Source organism: Leucopleurus acutus, assembly GCF_964270905.1.
Source record: "Leucopleurus acutus genome assembly, chromosome: X".
Lineage (NCBI taxonomy): Eukaryota > Metazoa > Chordata > Mammalia > Artiodactyla > Delphinidae > Leucopleurus > Leucopleurus acutus.
Genome location: NC_139148.1, coordinates 126,775,235 through 126,792,097, shown reverse-complemented (window position 1 = coordinate 126,792,097; position 16,863 = coordinate 126,775,235). Strand labels below are relative to the sequence as shown.

At 45.6% G+C, this 16,863-nt stretch overlaps 1 protein-coding gene across 5 annotated transcripts in view; it reads right to left on the bottom strand.

The window, feature by feature from the left end:
- Positions 1-16,863, bottom strand: part of AFF2 (ALF transcription elongation factor 2) — a gene marked incomplete at its 3' end in the record, with an annotated part of 487,225 nt that overhangs the window by 182,246 nt on the left and 288,116 nt on the right. For all 5 annotated transcript variants that reach the window (XM_082865217.1, XM_082865220.1, XM_082865216.1 and 2 more), the window contains exon 4: positions 5,941-5,985. In XM_082865217.1, the coding sequence (XP_082721343.1) occupies positions 5,941-5,985 (45 nt within the window). The remainder of the gene's footprint in view (positions 1-5,940; positions 5,986-16,863) is intronic.

The window sequence follows — 16,863 nt, the reverse complement described above, 5'->3', positions numbered from 1 at the left end:
CATGGAGTGGTTAACCTCCTTGCATTAGACATTTTTTCCCAACCCAATCCCACGAGCACAGCTAGGACAAAAAAAAACTGGTTCTTAGACAACAGTTGGAAGCTATTACTTCTTTCAGATATGCCTAGACTGCTTTTTGGCAAACGAATACACTGTTTCATTACCCTCCCTGTACATCCAAGATACAGAAAGCAGGTGTAAATTCTACACGTGGCTTAAATTCTCACGTGCTTTCATTCAACTCAATAGAAAATAATAAATCACTATATTTGCAAAAAGAAACAAGTTGACAGAAAACAGGCTTATTTTTATAGCACACCCAAGATATATAGGGACTCATATATTTACTCAGCTATTTTAAAGGGCTTACTCTTGTTCGCTCCCTGGACAGCTAAATGCTGAGTTGCTAAGTTACTGGTATTTGACATCATCTCTTCCCTGACATGTCCCAGGTTTGACAGGTTCCCATGATTCACTGGGCCAGTCACCTCGTTACCCACGTTACTCATTTACCCAATGACGTCTGGATAATCATTTAAAATTCACATCATACACTAGCTGCAAACCCCCAGGTTCCCCGTGAAAATATTTAAACTGCTTTACAGGCTCTAAGTGAATCTGGAAGCCCACTGGATGGCTTACCTACATTGCTCACGTAATAGTTGTTATAATTAAATTTAGCATCTTTCTTCTGGGTTGGTTTGTGTGTGAGAAAAGAGGAAATGATTATTGGGAGGCAAATAATGGGTAATATCTCTTATGGGCTAATTTGGTTCCATGAATAGCTCACCTCACACATGCATGTTATGTATGAAGTCCATTAGTGCTTTGAGTTAGCTTCAGAAAAGGTAATACTCCACATAAGTTACCCATTCAAGGGCATTTTCACCTGCTGACAAATTTACATATTTCCCAGTGTCAGTAGGTAGGAACTAGTCATCAGAATAGCAGAGGGTGCAATCATTGGTTAGTCCGTTTATTTGACTCCATCAGTGTTAATGTTAATTACAGTCTAAATTATATTTAGCAGTTGTTGTCTTTCTTGGATGGAACACTATATTACTATTTCAAGAAACTATAATTTTGAAAGTCCACACCAGAATAGGATAGATGCTTTCTGAATCATCCTGGGAGGATTAGTATTTAAGACGGCTATGGAGAAAATCGTTTGCATGATTCCAATTTGAACATTATTTATACATTAATTTGACAGGATATAAAATCAATTGCCTAATTATTGGTTAAATTTATCAAAGGAATTCTACTGAAAGGTGCTTGATTATGCTGCATAGTTATGATAATATAATCAAAATTCCTTTCAGACGTAATTGTCTGATCAGTTTTGCTCCCCAATCCATTTTTTTTCTCACTCTTAAGATGGGCTTTTTCATTCGTTTCCCCTTTAAAAGTAAAAACTAGCAAGCACTGTACATGGCCGTCCTCTAATTATTTGGTAAGTTCTTTCCACACTAAAACTGTGCACTTAAACATAGACCTAATAAGCAGAATTGCCATAATTTAAAATGTTGTAAACACAGATCACGCTGCAATCAAAAGAGGTGCCCATGCCGGTGTTTACAGACCTGATCCATATGGCAGGGAGAAATCTGTAAGACGATAGTTTATCAAATCAAGTTCCCTAAATCCTAGCTAGCAAATTCAGCATCCCTCATAAACAGTGAATTACCCATACAGATGTTTGCTTATGAAATTATCAACTACGGAAGGTACTTAGCTAGGAAACACAATCTGTTCGGCGTCAAATCTAAGAGAAGTGCTGTATCTGCATTTGTGACTCTGGAAAGGATTTAATTGATAGTCTGTTGATATTTTTAAGTCAATTCTTGCTAAGAACAAATAAATCATACCACTGCAGAAGAAATAATCATTGAACATCCATCCTCAGCTAGGAGCATTTAGTGCAGACTGCTCTCCTCGGCTTAACTCTTCCAGAAATGATTACTCTAGGACCCATAAAACCCGGCGGAGCTCGAAAAGAAGCCGCCGCTGTGGCCCAGATTATTACATACGAGCAGCTTAGGAATCCCTCATATGACAGATGAATTGTAACTGCAGAACGCCATCACTAGGGCCAGAGTTATTATTATTTTTCATTTCTGTTGGTACTCGAGGGTAGCTTGAGTCTGAAGAGAAAATGGCATGCTGATGGAAACAGGTACGCAGGCTGGGCTGCGCTGCACAGATGTGCTGCCTTTAAGTTTCTGATCTGTAAAGTTTATAATAAGCAATAATATACTTGACAAGGAGCAAAGCCCTCTGAATTTCCACAGCCTGTTTTGTGGAAGAAGGGCAGGTGGCGGGAAAGGTGTTGTGGGCTGATGAATTCTGATTTGTTGGAAAAACTACGTGGAATTATTTTGGCATAACTGAGTGTGTACGAATTAAGGAAACAACAGAAGCTGAAATGAACTGTTGGTTGATGCCATTGTAATGTTAATCGTAAGAGCCCGGAGCTTGTGGAATAAGGATGGATTCAGGTAAGCCAACAGGAACAGAGAACAGGAGGGGGCAGCAAGAGGATTGTTAGAACCGGTTGTTTGCCCTGAGGGCGAATTACTCAACCTCCCTGGCTTTCCATAACTAGTAACTAATAATAAAATCTTTCAGTTCTGTTGTGAAAAGTAAATGACATAATGCACTTAAGTATTCTGCCTGCATGAAGTCGCACATTACTACTATTACTTTTTTATTAGTAGCAGTAATTTGTTATTGTTATTCTTTTATTATTTGAAATTTGAAATGCGATTTGAAAATATTCAAGATGTCCGGAAGAATTCATTCCTAAGACCGGCTCAGATTTTGTCGGTGTGCTGGTATTCCCAGTTAGAGTTGCTAGGAGTCAGTCTGCCGAGCATCTGAGGCAATTTTTTTTGAATCCAGAGATTTTCACTGTAGGTTTGTGACACGGTGGTTGACAGGTGTAGGGCAAAGCGAAGACCAGACTCTCCTTGTGCCTCTGCCATATGCTAGCCTCACCCAGGGTGGCAGGTCATGTATAACCTCTCTGGGCCCCGATTTCCTGAAACACTGGGTTGGCCAAAAAGCTCATTCGGGTTTTTCCATAACATCTTCCGGAGGACCCGAACGAACTTTTTGGCCAAGCCAATAATAATGGACTACCATGGTTCCTACGATCAAAATAAGATAATGAGGTTCAAGTACTCTGAAAGGCAGTCACGTGCTAGAGGGACATACGTTCGTCGTATCAGATCAAGTCAGCCCTGGAAGACCAGACAAGGTGGGCTCCCGGGTAGAATGAGAGCCAGGAGTGCGTGGAAAGAGAAGCGGGTCTGAAGGGGAAAAATGGCGAGAGGGACTTTCAAAGGAAGCCAACTGGTTTGAACTTGAACAGCGTTTTGAAAAGGGGGCCCAAATCCAATGCGTTAGGCCAAAGTACTTCCACCGCCTGGGCACTGAGGGGCTGAGAGCGGGCAGAGGCCAGTCGTGTCCTACTTCGTCTGTACCAATGTGCGATGAAGTGACTTTGCCTGCTGGGCTGTAGAGGGAAAAAAGGGGGACTCGGGGAGGTGGGAAAGTTGGGCGAGCCGACAGACGGAGGTCTCTCCCCGTTACACGTGCCAGCGGTGTGTACACATTACAGACTCGTTCACGGCAGAGGAGAGGGATGTAAGGGTGCAGAATGACCCCCTGTTCTCCAGACGAGGAAATTGAAAAGCCACACAGCTAGGAAGTGATGGAACGTCAGGAACAACCAGCGGCCAGCTTTTCCCACCCCTGGGCCAGAGCATCTTCCTCTGCAGAGCCCCCTTCAGTGAGGGAGAGAAGATGACCTTGCTCTGGACTCGGCTTAGTTGGAAAAGCACCGAGGGGGTCAGAGAGAGGAGGAGAGAAAGAGGAAAGGTATCTCCCCCCTCCAGCCCCTTCAAGAAGGAAGCAGATTGGGAGCAAGGTGACCAACAGACTTACTGTGGGATCGTCTGCAGGGCTCCGAGGCCCGCAAACAGGACCGTGAACGTGCTGTAACAAAAGTGTCCAGCAAGCACTCTGTTGTGCCGTGTACTGTGGTCTATAAAATTCCAAGCATGGAGATTGAAACATGTCACTCTTCAATAAAGGAAAGTCCACTCATTAACGGTATTGCGAGAAAACGAAACAAAACAAAGACCCCAGAATTCTATACGATGTATAGCCCTTCGAAAGAAAAAAAAAAAGCCCATTCCCCCAGATTCTCTTTCAAGAACAACAGAAAGACTTTTGTTACTTTCCCAAAGGGAGCTACCTATTATGAGCTTATTAAGGTAACTACTTCTTTTCTTTCCGTGTTTAAGCGACATTCTGTTGTTTCTCTAAGCTTCTCCAGCAGCCTGGAGTCGCCAGCCTCTGCCAGGTGTCCAGCCGGCTCCCCTCGCTCGGTCACTGTGTGGGCCACCTAGGCTCCAGGGCCAGGCTGCTCTGAAGTGGGGAATTCCAACTGTCACAAATGAGGTGGTGATTCTGAAACGGGTCTGGCATTCCTCTGGGGTTCAGAAAAGACCACTGACTTCATTTGGAAAAGCCAGACTACTGTAGGGACTAGAGGAAGAGGTTTCTTTCAGCATCGCCTTTCTCTAAAAGGCAGGTGGCCACGACCCTCACAGGATTGGGTGTATTTCGTACATCTGCACTGTCTCCACGCGATGCAAGGTGCAGGGAGCACGCGGCTGGGTTCCGAGGGTGCATCACGCTGTGGATTTCATGGCGGCTGCCCACACTCCCCACCCCACCTCCACCCCCGGCCCTTGGATCCCAGGGAGAGATGATGGAGGGGTTCCTGGACTCTTACCAAAGTAACCAGTACTCCCCTAACTCAGATCGTCTCATCTCTGATCAGAGTGACCGGACTCCCCTCTTTAACAGTCGGTAACAACGTTCTTGGGCTGGAAAAGGTGCACGAATGTCCACAGTGGGGGAATCAGGCGCCCGGTCAGCTCCATGGTGAACAGGTTTCTACGCCTTTTTATACCTTTGGCTGCATCTTCACAGGGTTTGCTTCCAACACTTACCAGGGAGAGTGTCGGGGGAGCTGAGGTGACTTGGGGAGGTGAGGAAAGGGGATGAAGAATTTCCCCGGGCACAGAGATGGATTTCTTTCCCCAGTGGAAAGCCAGCATGTTTTTCTCCCGGCCACACTGATCGTTTCTCATAGTAAATAGCATTTATATACCTCTCGGCAGCTTATAAGGGAATTAGGACAGGCATTATTGTCCTCTTTTACAGACAAGGAAGGGAGATTCAGAAAGATGAAGTTATCTGTCCAAATTGCAGAAGTGACAAATGGTGGAGAGAGAACTCACTCCCATGATTCCTATTCTTCATATACCGCAACGCCTTAGGATGCCAACAGGCAGACACGGGAGATACATTTCTCTGCCTCGGCTTTGGTTTCTCCTTTTGGTTTAATCGTGTACTTTGGGAGAGGTCATTGCCACCTTTTGCAGCTCTGTGCTGTCTCCATGCCATTCTCATGCACCGGTTCACCCCCATTAGTACCATCTCCCACAACTTGCCATCATTCTCAAGTCTCTCCTCATCTCCTCCCCTCCACCCTGCCGCTTCTCATCCCCTCGTTGTAGGCCACAATCTCCACGACCGTGTCCCATCAGCAACGTAGCAGGAGGCAGCAATGCGGCTGACCTGAGATCCCAGAGAACAGAAAGGCAAAGATTGCGGGTAGGATAATTGAACAGGAAACGTTTCCTAAAGGAGGTGGTGAGTCTCTGTTCAGCCCTGAAAAGACTCAGAAGGATGCGAGAAGGCGACAGAAGCTTGGTGAGATCAGGAGACTAGCTTGATTAGAGAGCAAGAAGACGAGGTAAGAAATGAGACACTCCCGGAAACAGAAGAGGAATGACTTTAAACAGCTTGAGCAGGTTGACTGCTTCATTATTAAAAGGCAGAGAGATAAAGGTTTAAACTCACCCGCAAGATTTCTTCAACACAGCTTGGGTCACTGGGAAGGCTCACCTAAAACAAAATAAACAAAAAAAGAAAATTAACCATAATCTAGTTATTCTCAGAAAAGCATGTTGTATAATATTTTACCCTGTCGGAAAAACTGCAAAGGAAGTAAATATAGCTATACATGTGGGGTTTTCCCCCTATGAAATACAAAGCAGTAAGTATCTGCAAATGGCCAATTTTGTTTTCTTTTACGGAAGCAGTAAGACCACAGTACAAGATGCAGAGAGGGCCTGGCTCTGTCACTGATTTGCTCCGGGACACGGAGCCACCCTCCCCTGTCCCCCGAGCTTCCCTTTGCTCATCCATCCAAAGAAGGAGCTCTCCTTCCTGATCTTTGAGGCCTCTTCCACCCACTGACATACTTTACCATGTTATTCATAATCACAGATTTGTAGAAGAGGATGCCTATATGAACCACTTCTGTGATTAACTGAAGTCCCCTTTTAACTCAGGAGTCCAATCAGATGCCTACAGAGAGAATCTCACAAAGTGAACGCCCTGAGCTTTTCTCCTCAGTGTGACACCTTCCTAATCAATCAAAATTCAAGCGACTAGCAGAGCTGTACCGAGTACTGACTCCGCACCGGGCACACGCCCTTTCCTTCAGGAGCTCCAGAGTCAGTGAGAGCAAGAAACCAAATGCCGAAGTGAAACACCAGCTCTAAAGCTGTGTTTGATGAGGGACCTGAGGGTGGGACCACCAGCTGGAGGAAGGTCTACCAGGTGTGACGGCACCTGTGCAGGTACGGGCATCCCCCAAACCTTCCGAACTCTCTCCTTCACACCTTCTCCACGAAGGCAATCTGATCACCTCCACTTCCCTCCAGTTCCAGTAGGGAGACCATTTGGTCTCTTTCACTCACTGCCTTGGGAGGTAAAAGGCCAGCCCTGTAAAGAGAGTACTGCCACGGAGGCTGTAGGTTCCAGGCCTCTCGCAAGGGCCATTAAGTCCTAATCCCCTAGTCACTCTGATAGATTAAGGTATAAACACAACTATATTTGAGGAAATGGGGAAGAGAATATGGCCCCAGTTTCCCTCGATCTTAAAAAAATACTTGCTACAATCATCAGTAAATCTTAAATGAGCATAACAGTCACTACTGTACATACATTAATTTCAACCAATATTTCTTGACTACCTTGACTACCTACTCCATGGAAGAGTCCCTGCTCCAAGCAGCATAAAATCCCTAGTGGGGAATCAGAGAGTCAACAATAATGAGGGGGCCATCCAGCCTGGGTTATAACCCAGTGTGGTTCCAGTGTACACATGCTATTCTGCTGTCATTACTGACAGTGTCCCTTTTCACCCTCAAAAATGTCCTGATTCGGACGACAAATTATACAGTCACCCTTCCAAGAACACGAATACTCTAATATTGAGCGGAAAGAACAGTAGAAGGAAAGGCTGACAAATTGCCTGGGCAGACATGGTAAAGAACCTTAAATACAGGCTCCTGATAGGGAACCACACGTGGTTTGGTCTAGCAGAGATCATTCATTCATTCATTCAACAAATATTCTTTGAGGGCCAGGGACTGTGCCACCAGGCTTGTGGCCGGCAAAGACACAACGGAAAGAAGCAGAAGGAGACACAGTTTCCTCCCTCATGGAGTTTGTAGACTCAGGAAGAAGGTGGGTGTGAAGAAGCACATAGGTAATGGACGACTGTTACCATGGTAAGTACTATAAAGCAGGACATCCCATGGACACCAGTCCTGCAAAATGAAAGGTTCCGTGTCCAAAAAAGTATGGGCAATGCTGCTATGCACCCCCCTCTTGGTAACCCACGATGCAACTTAGAGGCTCTGCGACACCTATGTAATTGGTTTAAAGCAGCATGTTCCCAACTTTCTTGACTACTGATTGTTGGGTTTTTAGTTTTCACGTGTTTTTTTTTTTCCAATTAACAATGATCGCCATTCCATAGAATGGGTGTTTGCAGAATATACACTAGGAGAGGCTGGTCTAACATATTACAGGATTACAGAACTCAACTGATTATTCTTAACAGCAAATAAAATCTCATTCCAAGGACTTCCCTGGTGGCGCAGTGGTTAAGAATCCGCCTGCCAGTGCAGGGAACACGGCTTCGAGCCCTGGTCCGGGAGGATCCCACGTGCCGCGGAGCAACTAACCCCGCGAGCCCCAACTACTGAGCCCCTGAGCCACAACTACTGCAGCCTGCGTGCCTAGAGCCCGTGCTCCGCAACGAGAGAAGCCACCGCAATGAAGAGCAGCCCCCGCTCGCTGCCACTAGAGAAAGCCCGCGTGTGGCAACGAAGACCCAATGCAGCCAAAACTAACTAAATAAATTTTTTAAAAAATCTCATTCCATTGCTCAAGGCTCTAGCAACCGTATTTTCCAAGACAGTTGTTGAACTTCTAACATATACCTTCCCCAAACACAAAGGTCAAAATGATTACAGTCAAGACTTCAATCTTCAGTGTGGTTGTCCCACTGTATCTGTTGGGCTGCCCAACTCTCATGAGAAGGTCTTTGTTTTCCCTTTGCCACACAAACACACAAATGTTAATTTTGAAATAAAAGTGGGAAAAAAGTATGAGCCACATGCAGACACAGCGAGGACATTTGCCTACGAGTCTCAAGAGTTGGGTGGGAGGCTGATCTTACCCCTTGGGAACAGGACTTCACAACCTTACCCCTCTGAGTTCCAGTTTGCTCAACTATAAAATAAAATCGAGTAAAATAAAAGGACGATAAGAGTAATACCTGCTCCTTCCAAAGCTCACAAGGGTTTCTGCGAGCAGCAAATGAAATAAGGTATGTGAACGCGCTTTGTAACCCGCAAAGCCCCTCGTGCTGCGTTGGGTTTTTAGCCCCTGCCCTGCTGGTCTCCTCACTGCCTTTATTACGAAGCCCAGTCTTCTCGTCTGCACAAGGTAAGATCTGACTCACTCTTGCCAACCGCAGATATCATGTCTACACCTGGTATTATAAATATCCGTTTCCTTATGGGGAAATGCTGTCAAAATAGAAAGAGTTGTGGACTCTGGGGAAGAACTCTGCCGACACGGACAGTCAAATAAATATGCATCCATACCGAGCGTTCAGATTTTTTTTTTCTTTTTTAGAAAATACTGGAATCCAGCATTGACATGGAGTCACCAGTCCTGCAAAGTCATCTAGCCCTGCTCCGCTGCTCTTTTCACCGCAAGACAACTCATTTGAGCCTCAAGTGGTTCCCCCCCCCCCCCCGCAAGTGCTTTTGAATTAGCCAGCAAGCATCTCCTCTGTGCCTAGAACAGTGCTGGGCGAGGGGGGTCGGTGACACAAAGAGCCGTCAGACTTGGCCTGTTTCTCTCGGAGTTAAATGTCTAGATGGGACGGGAAAACAAACAATTGAGACCCACTGGGACATACATTGTAAGGTGGTGACAAGGGTAATAGGATCGCATTCATTCGCCCGTCCGCCTATTCATCAGTTCTCCCATTTACTTCTTTAGACAACAAATCCTGACTGAGCTCACACTGTGCTCAGGACGGTGCCAAGGGGAGGATTTAAAGACACCGAAGACAACCTAATTTCTGCCTTCGAGACTCCACGCAAATTGGGGGAGACAAACATTTACAGGGGAAACAGACAATACGGAACAGGAGGTCTGACTTGGGTGTCAGGGGTACCTACCGGGTTCACGGACAGAGCCATGTCCGACAGGAGGTCCCAGCCGCCGAGGTCCCCATCGCAGTCCTCGCCCCATAAGGGGGTGAGAGGCCAAGGATTTGCCATGGCCGAGCAGTGCCGGGGCCACCTAAGGCCACTTCACGCTCAGAGCCCCCTGAGGAACGGCACCCAGGTCACTCACACTGCGCTCTGGACAGAAGCCGGGCTCAGCCCCCGCTGCCTGGTTGCTCTGTCTGTCTGTCAGTCTGTCTCTCACAGCCCCGTCCTCTCGCAGGAACTGTGGAGGAGTCACTCGGACAGGTGTGACAGGAGACAGGAGGAGAACTAGTGGTGACACTGGGATTAGAACTGCCGCCTGACGAGTTGCCAAGCTGCCGCTTAATTCCGGAGCCACCTTCGCCTGCCTTTCAATGCACTCTTGAGTATTCAGAGAGTCCACAAAGCGCAAGTTAGCCACTCAGAGCCGGCGATCTCCTGCATCCCCCTCTCCGCCCCCTCCTCCGGGAGCAGAAAGCGAGCTGCACGCCGCCCCGGGAGGCTGTGCTCTCACTCCTGGCCCCAGACTACCCTCTCGGGCTGGGCACGGACGGGGTCCTCTAAGGGCCAGGGAAGGCAGGCGCCCGTCGGGCAGGTGCTGAGTTGCCTGAGAGCCCTCCCAAGTGCCTACCCTCTCGGCGTGTGACAGTGCAGGCTGCCACCCCATGTAGCCACACAGGGACCACGCGCAGATCATCTGCCTGGTGATAAAGACATATCTTAGGAAATAATCAGGGTACCTTTAAATCATCAAATATTCAATTAACTGCAGCAACAATAAATGAATTGCATAGGATGTTTTAATCATTCTGGAATTAATCAGTTTGGAGCACACTTCTTGGCGATTAGGGTAATACAAGATATCAAAAATACCCTGATTGTGGCATTGAGAGACACTGATAGAAAACACGAAGATTCATGTAAAACATTAAAAGAATCATGATCATCACACGGTTAACCCAGTAGAGCGGGATGCGTGTCTCTGAGTACATTTTTATTAAGTGATTGTGAGGGAAAAGAGGTCTTTTTTTTTTTTTTTTTTTCTAAAATCACCCTGAAGTTTTCCCACAAAACCTGGCCATCTAAGTCCACTATTCTAGGCATGTTTCACCTTGACAAAGACTTCGCCCAGTAAAATTCACAAATTGCAAGTTTAATTGCCAGTGAACGCTTGGATTCTCCTATCAAGCGCAAGTGACACTGAGTGACACATCACTAACACCAAAATCCATGCTACCGGCCCAGTTAAACAAGATCCGCGACTGACACCGCCGGCAGCTTCCAAACTAATTCCATTTGTATTTTCATTAACAAATTGCCCCATTCATCCCCACGACTGACTGACGACACAGAGATCCCCTGACACGGCATCACTAACAAAATGAAAACTCAGGTTATGATATTCTAGTAGCAAATGAGTTTTCCGGCTTTTTAAAATGTTTAATCCCCATCATCGGTCATTTGTCCAAACAAGGAGCAGCAGCCTCTGAAGTTCCCATTCGCACTCACTTTGAGATCCCTTTATTTCCCCTCCCCATCCAGGGAGTCCCCGTTTTCCAACTTGGAAAAGGACGAACCCAGTTCAGGTTAAGATCTTTCTGTCCCTTGCTTCCTGCCTCACCTTAACCTGGCCCGATTCTAGTTTGTATTCATGAGTCTACGGTTAAACGGGAACAGTTAACATAAACTGCAGACAGAAATCCTCAGGTGATATAACTTTAATCAAAACAAAGAAGATTTCACAACAGTCACATGGTACAGCCAACCAGCTCATCTTCCCATTTCATTTTAATACAGCAAAAGTCCTGGGTGTCCAAGGAGTTGGTATTTAAAATACTGCTTCCGGCTAATTTTTAAGGGTGTCACATGGTCAAAATACCCCATGTAAAACAAGCTAATATTCACCATTCGCTCTAAGAAAAGAAGCAATAAAAAGTAGAGCATGATCGTCCCCGCTCGCTGCAACTAGAGAAAGCCTGTGCGCAGCAACGGAGACGCAACACAGCCAAAAATAAATCAATAAAATAAATAAATTTTTTAAAAGTAGAGCATGAAGATCAAAGGAATATACCACTTGCCATTTTAAGCTAAGTACAGAAAGTGACCCTGTGTCTAGAACCTTACGTGGAACTAAAACTAAAAAGGAAGACTCAGCGATCACATTTTATTTATTTGAGCAAATCAGTGAGATAATTTACTGTGCCTTCTGGGGGCATAAAGGGGTAGGGGAAAGAGCATGGGCTTTGAAGCTGGAGGGACTTGGATTTTAATCCCAGCTCTGATACTTAACTTGCTTTGTGAACTTGGGCAAGACACTTGAACTTCTCTGAGCCTCTGTTTCTCTTATCTATATAAGGGAAATAAAATTCCACTTCGAGGACTGTCGTGAGGTTGAGATGAAGTGAGGCATATAAAAGTACCTTAGCCTGGCAGTGGGTGCATCTGAAGTCTCCATCAACACCTTTTATTCGAAGTTCCCTCTAAGGCTCTTGGAAAGTTGTCAGCACCCTGAACCTTGGAACCACTGAGTACATAGTTTAGTCGCCTTGGAAATTGGCCCCCATGACATCTTGTGAATGTCGCTAATTATGAAATCCTATTCAGGGGCCCAGTGCATAAGGGGTCTCAGGCTGCGGCTCCATCTGGTAGCTCTCACTGAAGGTGACAAAGGAGGCTGGAGATGGGACTTGAGGGGGTAAGACAACAGAGAGCGAAGGGGGGCTGAAGGGGAAGGGGGGGCGATGTGCTTCATTATGGGGACAGCTCTCCGCTGATTACATTAGGTATGGGCAACGGCGGAATGCATATGCAGAAAGGCCCATCATCAGTGGAGAGGACCTAACGGCAGATGGAATTTGAAGTGAAGAGTACTTAATTCAGCGGGCTCTGAATAGCCATTAGCTCACTGTTCATTTATTTGGTCTAATAACTAGTTTCTATAGAAGAGTGAGCTATAAATGGGGGGTGGGGTGGGGGGTGAAAGTCTTAAAGAAAAGGTACACATCTAGAAAGATTACCCTAAGAAACCAAGAGCCCTTCTGGAAGAGGCTGGCTGCCTGACCCACATTCCCCCAGGACGCCCTGCCTCTGGTCACCCACCCGAGCTGTGCCTTCGCTGCCGGCGAGGCTCCCCAGGGACGGAGCCCCTCCTCCCACATTCTCCAGGCTTCTCGCCCAGATGCCTTAATCCCGCTGCTTTCACTCAAGCTGCATCCTCCTCCTTCTCTTTGCCGGCCTCCCAGACTCCGACCCAACTCGCTTGCCCCTTCCTGCCTGTGCTCTTCCCAGCCTTCTGTCCGCTCTCCGTGTCTGCCCTACAACCCAGAGACCTTCCAGCCACGGTCCCTGCCTTCTGAAATTCCTAGGCATGCGTACGACTCCTCAGGGCCCGCGGGATACCCACTTCTGTCCCATCCAAGTCCTAGCACGGAAACCAAGGACCATTTAAGATTAAAGTCTTCATTCCACGAAATCCCTACTTACTGCACTCCCATTAACATTAATGGCTATCTTGTGTGCAGGTCCATATGTAGTAGCCACATCTCAACTTCAATTCTCTACCTCCTACACATGGACCATTTTCTCACTGATGCTAATTGTCAGATCCCGGGTACATTTCCTCTTCTTCTGCTGACGGTTCTTAAATGCACGGGAAACACAAACTGATTTTTGTACTAACTAATACAAACGTGAGGAAAAGAGTTATTTCATGGAGAACTATATTCAATATCCTATGATAAACCATAATGGAAAAGAATATATATTAAGAAAGAATGTATTGATATGTATGACCGAATCGCTTTCCTGTACAGCAGAAATTAACACGACATTGTAAATCAACGAGGCTTCAATAGAAAAAAAACACGAGGAAGCAGGCAACTCATATACCACATGTAGCAGACACGTACTATAGGCCTCAGCTATAAAACTAATTTCACACCTTAGTCATCCGAAGATGAAACTGCATCAAAAGACCATTTACAGTTTCTTTTGTGACGAGTCCACATTCCAGATAGCATGGCATACGATGTATCACACATCATGTATTCCAAAGCCACCCCTGAATCCTTAGGAGTGGCTAGGGGGACAGGAGGAAAATCAGGCAAGCATGATGTCCCAGAAAGCCAGAGAAGGAAGTGTTTCAAGGAGAAAGCAGCCGTTCAGTACGATAAGGATGCAGAATCGGCTGGGTTCGGCCGATCCTAGGCCATCTGGGCCATCGGCCACCTTGGACAGAGCCGTTTCAGCGGCATGCTGTGCATGTGAACCTCACCTCACCGGAGTGTGCTGCGGAGAGAGTGGGAGGGGCGGATGCAGGAGGGAATAAACAATTCCCGCTGTGACAGGGAGCAGAGAGACGGGGTGATAGGATGTGGTGATGCGGTGTCGAGGTTTTTCTTTGTGTTTTAAGAGGGATGGTACTAAGGCATATTCACATACCAATGGGCATAACTCAGTGGAGAGGGGAAGAAACGTATCGCAAAAGAAAAAAATGGATGATTGTAAAAGCAAAGTCCTTGAGAAGGCGCGAACAGATTAGGACACAACTGGAGAGGCTGGCCTGAAAGAGGAGCGTGGACCCTTCTGGACAGTTCTTCCATTGTAACGGCAGGGAAGGCAGAGTGCCTTAGGTACATAAGCAATTGGGTTGGAGAAATTAAAGACGAGAAGATGAGGGGGTACTTGTCTGATTGTATCTATTTTTCTCTATGAAGTATGTGGCAAGGTCATCAGTGGAGAACGGGGCTGGTTATTGGAAACATGCGGAGAAAGGAAAGGTGGAAAAGGTTCTGTTGGAGAACAGGAAGAGGGGTAGGCTAGGAAAGTATAATAGAACTCTCTGGCAATACTGAAGAGCGAGAAAGAGGGAGCTATCGTGTGAAACACTGAAGGAGATGCTGTCTATGCCCACAGTACGGAGATAAAGGAAGGAGGAGGTAGGGGAAAGGAGACAACTGGAGGCCAAGTAGCCTCTGGCGATTTAGAAGGAGGTGGCGCTCTGCTCCCCACTATCAGCTACTGCACTTCCCCACACTGATCAGCTAATTAACCACAGCTCACAGTTCTCCAACTGCTCTAATCTATAAGGGACTTCATTCCGAATGGAACAAGCAGAGCGCCCAGGAGCACGAGCAATGATCTGCTGGGATCCCACAGTGGTGAATCTCACATGACCCACAAGCCCGGACGAAGTGGAGCGCGGGGCCTGAGGAACGCCTCTCTGGGGGCTAAATGAATTCAACTTTGTCCCTCGGGAAGTAGAGAGCGCCATCAACCCATATCCTCCTGAGGGAGATCATTCCTACGGAGCATTGGAAGGAGTTTGCAAATTGTTTAAAGAAGAGCTGTTTTTAATCACTTAACTATTTTGTCCTTAAGAAAACTTTTACACATTTACTATGTTAGCAGGAGACATTTTAAAGTACGATTATCTTTTATAATACATCTTGGATTGACAACTTCTTCTAAGCATTTATGGTTTCTAGAGATACAAGACTTCCTCACCAGGGGGGGAAAAATGAAGTGGGAGTTCAGATTTTTCTGGTAGCTTCTGAAGACACTACCACAGGCATATTACGGGGTCTTAAATTACGTGCTGTGACCCCATTTAGAAAAGAACCTTTTAAATATGTATCTTTGGCTCCTACTTTCTGAAAATCTTTCAGAAAGGAAAGGTCTTCCCTTGACATTCGCAATCCCTCACCCTAAAGAAACTCCTTTCGTCGTCTTCTAAACACATAGCTAATGATTTAAATGTCTGCTTTAAAACAAGAAACCTAGATTTCAGTTTGATTTTGCTCTATAGCTACATTTTCCTTAAAGCATCGTCAGTGGAATAGACTTTACAAATTGTACCCATACATGTCCTCAATAAAAAGGTGACAACAGAATACACTTGATAGAAAGTGTCTCCTCTTTCAGACTAACCTCTAACGAACTTGGCACCTTCTTGACTCTCTAAATCCTGCGCTTAGGATTGTCTTAATTGCCAGTGGTTGACACCGCGATGCCACAGAAAGAGACCTACAATTGCTCTTCTCTGACAGCGATGATCTGAGAGAACAAGCCCTGTGCACGGGAAGTGAATCCTCGCCAGCTCCCCTATTATTTATAACTCTAATTAAAACACTTTTATCTATTAATGCCAAGTGACACTACTAAATATATTCAGGGAAGTTCACATTTTTTCTAGGCTTCTGGAATCTCTCAGATCTGCACCCACTTACATGTGGCTTAACTGCTCACTAAAATGAAATGATAGCTAAGAATAACTCCCTTCCATTAGATTTATAAATCTCATTAATTAATTCGACACCTCCAATGGTGTAGAGACCAAACTCCACTGCAAGATCTAATTAAAGAGAAGTAAAAAAAAAAAAAAATGTTAAGAAACAACCCTGAGATTGAAACACAGAAGTAACTGTTTAGCCTCAAATTAATGAGGCGCTATGCTAAGGAAGCATGTCCATTAATCCCTAATGAGGACTTTAAACACATTAAAACTTCCTAATACAAAATGTTTGCCTTCCTTTTATCCAATAACAAATAAGCCAATAATTTTCTGGCTCTAAATGACACTGTTAACTGTCACGGCATGTTTTATTTGACAAACCCTCCATTCAAATACTGTAAAACCAATTAATTTGCCTGCTGTGAAATGTGTTTCTTGGTGGCTTTTATGTGATTTTTTTTCTTCTCAAAGGAATGTAAATAGGAGGTCAATGTAGGTGCCTGGTATTGCTTAAAAAATATGCCACAGTAGCTATAGGTTGTCTCTCCTGTTTGCAATTCAAATGAGTTGAAAGACAACCTTCATTTTCAGGTCACAATCACAGACTGGTTTCCTGATAAGGAAACCGTGTCAGAGTAATAGTTTGATTACCATGAAGAGGATGCCGTATTTGAGAATGGAGAGTTGGCAAACTTACCACTTTGTTCGATTGCAAATAATGTTTCACGACCCTGGCCCTTACCGACCTGGCACGGTTACCTAGCTCCTGCTTCATCCAGCCCTCCCCCAAATGCACCTGCGTGTGTGCCCAGGAAATCACTCTCTAAAATTGGAGTTTATTCCTGATGCTTTTATTTGAAAACACCACAATCTGTTACACTTTTTTGTTGGCAGAAAAATCAATAGAACAAACACAAGAAGTTCCTGTTTCTTAAACTTCCCCTGGGCCTTACTTAGTATCTCCAG